The sequence below is a fragment of the Akebia trifoliata genome, chromosome 7 (genome assembly GCF_017979445.1).
Source record: "Akebia trifoliata isolate Shusen 1 chromosome 7, ASM1797944v1, whole genome shotgun sequence".
In the NCBI taxonomy this organism is placed as follows: domain Eukaryota; kingdom Viridiplantae; phylum Streptophyta; class Magnoliopsida; order Ranunculales; family Lardizabalaceae; genus Akebia; species Akebia trifoliata.
In genome coordinates, this window is record NC_141381.1 from 25,684,682 (window position 1) to 25,689,471 (window position 4,790).

The window sequence follows — 4,790 nt, forward strand, 5'->3', positions numbered from 1 at the left end:
ATCAAATAAGATCAAAAGTCATAATAGAATTCTAATTAAATAATAACTCTATCTAATAGAGTTCTAACTTAAAAACAATTCTACCTAAAACAATTCTAATTAAAACACAATTCTACCTAAAACAATTCGAATTAAAACACAATTCTACCTAAAATAATTTTAATTAAAACACAACTCTAATTGAAAGAACTCTAATTAAATACTAACTCTATCCGAATCAACCCCTAAAAAAATCTATAAATAGAGGTGCTCACATCCTATTTTCGTATCAAATCATAAACCTTAAGAGAAGTAGGTCTAGAAACTCCCCTAGCCCCCCATAAATCCTAGTTTTGGAGTCCCAACTCCTTACCTAACATCCCTCCTTCAATTTTAGTCTAGAAAACACCTAAAATCCCTCCAAAAACACCTCCAAATCCGCAACAAACTTGAAGAGTTCATATCCAAAAATAAGGAGATACCTTGATCTAGGAGATCCGAAGTCAAATCCGGAGACAGAACGAAGCAAGGGAGTACAGTACAAGCAGCTATTTTTGTCAGATCTGAGGGAACAAAATCCTTGCTATCGGAAAGGTATGTAATTTTTTTATTTTTATCTAGGTTTTTAGCAATGTGATATATTTGAAAAGTTAGTAGAGACCGGCTTTGGCCGGGCGGGATTGGTGCCTAACACCTTCCAACCCCGTAACATGATCCCCGAATTCAGATTTTTTATGGTAAATTAGTTCTTTTTATCCATGTTAGAGTCAGTTTGGTTCCTAGACCACAATAACTAGGTGGCGACTCCCAAACCTCAAGGGTCAAAAGCGGATCCGCGTACCCCGCGGATCGAGGGCGCTTTCAGCGCTAATGCCTGATTCTTCTTTTCTATTTACCCTGTTTTGTAATATAACTTTTGTAGTTCCCCATGTAACTCTCCTTTTCGTATTAATGGAAGTATTTTTTGACAACTCCTGTGCCTTTCGCTTTCTGTTGCTCATTCTTTTTGACTTTCATGTGGATGTCTATTGTTTAATAATCCCAGAATAGTTAATCCCGCTTTTATTTGACCAACTCCTTAGGCTCGGCACTCGTTGAGGGCCGAGGCCTTGTCTTAAACTAATATTTTAGTCTAGGCTTGGCACCTGTGAAAGGCCGAAGCTCTGTCTTGAACCAACTTTTTAGTTGGGCTCGGCTCTTGTTAAGGGGTTGAGGCTTTGCCTTATACCAATTCCTCAGTTGGGCTTGGCTCCCGTGGAGGGGCTAAGGCTTTAACCTTCAAACCAACTCCTTAGTTGGGCTCGGCTCCTGTTGAGGGGCCGAGGTTTTGCCTTAGACCAACTCCTCAGTTGGATTTGGCTCCCGTGGAGAGGCTAAGGCTTTAACCTTCAAACCAACTCCTCAGTTGGGCTCGGCTCCTGTTGAGGGGCCGAGGCTTTGCCTTAGACCAACTCCTCAGTTGGGTTTGGCTCCCGTGGAGGGGCCAAGGCTTTAACCTTCAAACCAACTCCTCAGTTAGGCTCGGCTCCTGTTGAGGGGTCGAGGCTTTACCTTAGACCAACTCCTTAGTTGGGCTTGGCTCCCGTGGAAGGGCCAAGGTTTTAACCTTCAAACCAACTCCTCAGTTGGGCTCGGCTCCTATTAAGGGGCGAGGCTTTACCTTAGACCAACTCCTCAATTGGGCTTGGCTCCCGTGGAGGGGCCAAGGCTTTAACCTTAAAACCAACTCCTCAGTTGGGCTCGACTCCTGTTAAGGGGCCGAGGCTTTGATTGAGGAGTAGGCGTAGATGCAAAGATAACAGTTTATTGATAGTATTTCTTCAAGTTGAATACATTCCATGGTGATTGAATTACATCCCCCGTTGATGTTTCTAAGTAGTATGCGCCATTCTCCCCAATTTTTCTTATGATGTAGGTCCTTCCCAATTAGCCCCGAGCTTTTCACTGTTAGTTTCCTACGTGTTGGAAAATACCTTTTGAAGCACCAAATCTCCAATCTTGAATTCCCTGTGACGTACCTTCCGATCATAAGACCTCTTCAACACCTACTGGTACCGTGCCAGTCTTTCTATGACCCTCTCCCGTGTTTTGTCCAACCAATCCAAATTCCAAACTAACATTTCATCGTTCAGTTCAGTTTCGGCCACTTATGTTCTGGTAGTGGGGACCTGAATTTCGGTTGGGATGACAGCTTCCGTCCCATAAGCTAGTGCGAACGGAGAGTACCCTGTTCGCCTCCTGGCTGTAATCCGATAAGTCCACAAGACACTGTGTAATTCGTCCACCCATCTGTCTTTATGCTCGGCCAATTTCTTTTTTAGGTTTTTAAGGATTGTCTTGTTGGACGCTTCTGCCTGCCCGTTGCCTTGTGGATACCTCGGGGATGACTGGAGTGATCAAATCCCATATTCCCTGAAGTACGATTGCACACGGATACCCTTGAACTGGGTTTCGTTGTCGAAGATTAGTGCATAGGGGATTCCGAAGTGCGTTATAATATGTTTCCAAGTGAACTTAATGACCTTTTCCTCCCTGATTCGAGTGAGCGGAACAGCTTCGACCCATTTAGTAAAATAATCTATAGCTACTAGAATGAAGAGCTTACCCCCTTTTTCCCGAGGTAGAGGCCCAACAATGCCCATTCCTCATATAGAGAACGGCCAGGGCGACTTCATAGGGTAGAGCTCACTAGCTGGTTGCAGGTGCATAGGGGCATATTTTTGGCATTTGTCGCATGTCCTTACGTAATTCTTGCAATCTTCCTGCATCCTGGGCCAAAAATAGCCCTAGTTGATCACCTTATTAGCAAGTGACCATCCCCCCGAATGGTTGCCACAGATCCCCTCATGAATTTTTGCCATTATGAACTCGGATTCCTCCTTTCCAAGGCATTTCAGAAGTGGTCCTCCGAACGATATTCTATAAATTTCTCCTTCGACGAGTGTATATTTATCGACCTGCCGTAACATCTTCCTAGCTTCCACCTTGTCTTGTGGCAACACCTTTGTGTGTAGATACTGCGTGTATTCGTCGATCCATCCCGAGGTTCGCTCCACCTGTGCGCATTCTCTTTCGTCGTACTCAATGCTTGCTTTAGGCATGTATTCTACAGGTAGAACCCGTCTTTCTGTTTGCCCTAGCATTGAAGCGATATAGGCCAGCGAGTCTGCATGCCTGTTTTCATCCCTCGGTATCTGACATATCTTTACTTGGTCGAATTTTTCCACTTCCTGATTTACTGCAATCAGATATTTCGTCATACGCTCGTCCTTTGCTTCGAATTTTCCATTACATTGATTTACTATGAGTTGAGAGTCAGTGCATAACGTTATTCGGCCAACTTTCAGTTCGCTTGCCATTCTCAGCCCATTGATAATTACCTCGTACTCAGCTTCATTGTTTGATGCCCCATATCCGAGCTTGACTATCTTCTCAAGTCTGTCGTTGCTCGGTATTACAAGCACTATTCCAACGCCCGAGCCCGAATAATTCGATGAACCATCGACGAACATCCTCCAACCTGCATGCTTGTCCCACAATTCCATTTCTTTCGCCACCTTGTCTTCGTCTTCCAACTCTTCCCAGTTTGGATCATCGACTGGGAAATCAACGAGGAAGTCTGCTGGTACTTGCCCTTTTAGTACCGTTCGTGACTCGAACTGTAAGTCGTATTCTCCGAGAATTACCGTCCATCTTGCCATCCTCCGGGATTTTTCCGACCTATGCATCATTTCTTTCAATGGGCTATCTGTCACAACTCGGATACGTTGTGAGAGGAAATAAGGTCTGAGCTTATGTTCTGAGTAGACGAGTGATAATCCCACTTTTTCTATCTTCGTGTACCTCGCCTCTGATGGACCCAGTGTCTTGCTGATGTAGTAGATAGGGTAATCCCGTCCCAGGTCGACTTTGGAAAGAACCGAGCTTATCGAAGACGAGCTAGCTGCTAGATAAATCCCTAACTCCTCTCCTTCCTCCGGAGAGCTAAGGATCGACGACTGCCCTAAATACTTCTTCAGGTTGTTAAATGCCATCTCACATTCTCCGTTCCAGGAGAAATTCTTTTCTTTTTGTAATAACTTGAACAATGGACGGCATCTGTCGGATACTCGGAAAATAAACTTATTCAACGCTACTATCCTTCTTAGAAGTTTCTAAACTTGCTTTTGGTTACATGGACTCGACATTTCCATCAAGGCACGGATTTGGTCTGGGTTGGCCTCAATGCCTCTCCTGGTGATGATGTGTCCGAGTAATTTTCCAGAGAAACTGTGAACACGCATTTCTTCGGAAAGTCTGCTTGAGGTCCGCCAAGTGGTCTTCCGCTTTCCTGCTTTTCTAGCAAGTCATCGATGTACACCTCCACGGTTTTCCCAATTAATCCCTCAAACATCTTGGTTACTAGCCTCTGGTAAGTGGCCCCAGCATTCCTTAAATCGAACGGCATAACCTTGAAGCAGAACAGCCCCTGCTCGGTAATGAATGACGTTCGTTCTTGATCCTCCGTTGCTCAGGGGATTTGGTTATACCTCGAGTATCCGTCCATGAACGACATTCTTTCATGCCCGGCCGTAGCATCTACTAGTCTGTCGATCCTCGGTAGAGGGAAACTGTCATTTGGGCACGTCTTATTGAGATTTGTGAAGTCAATGCAAATTCTCACTCTCCCGTCCTTCTTTGGCACTGCCACTATATTGGCTATCCATTCTGGGTAATCAACTTCCCTGATGAATCTAGCCTTTAATAGTTTCTCGATTTCCTCATTTACCCCCTGCCTTAGACGGGACGACAGCCTCCTCGGCTTCTGTCGA

At 44.7% G+C, this 4,790-nt stretch overlaps 1 protein-coding gene across 1 annotated transcript; it reads right to left on the reverse strand.

The window, feature by feature from the left end:
- Positions 1 to 2,126: 2,126 nt before the first annotated feature.
- Positions 2,127 to 4,013, reverse strand: LOC147398577 (uncharacterized). Its single transcript, XM_086446746.1, has 2 exons — positions 2,778 to 4,013; positions 2,127 to 2,366 (listed from the first exon to the last, which is right to left on the reverse strand). Exons 1-2 carry the CDS (start codon positions 4,011 to 4,013, stop codon positions 2,127 to 2,129), a joined length of 1,476 nt encoding a protein of 491 aa, XP_086302872.1.
- Positions 4,014 to 4,790: the final 777 nt, after the last annotated feature.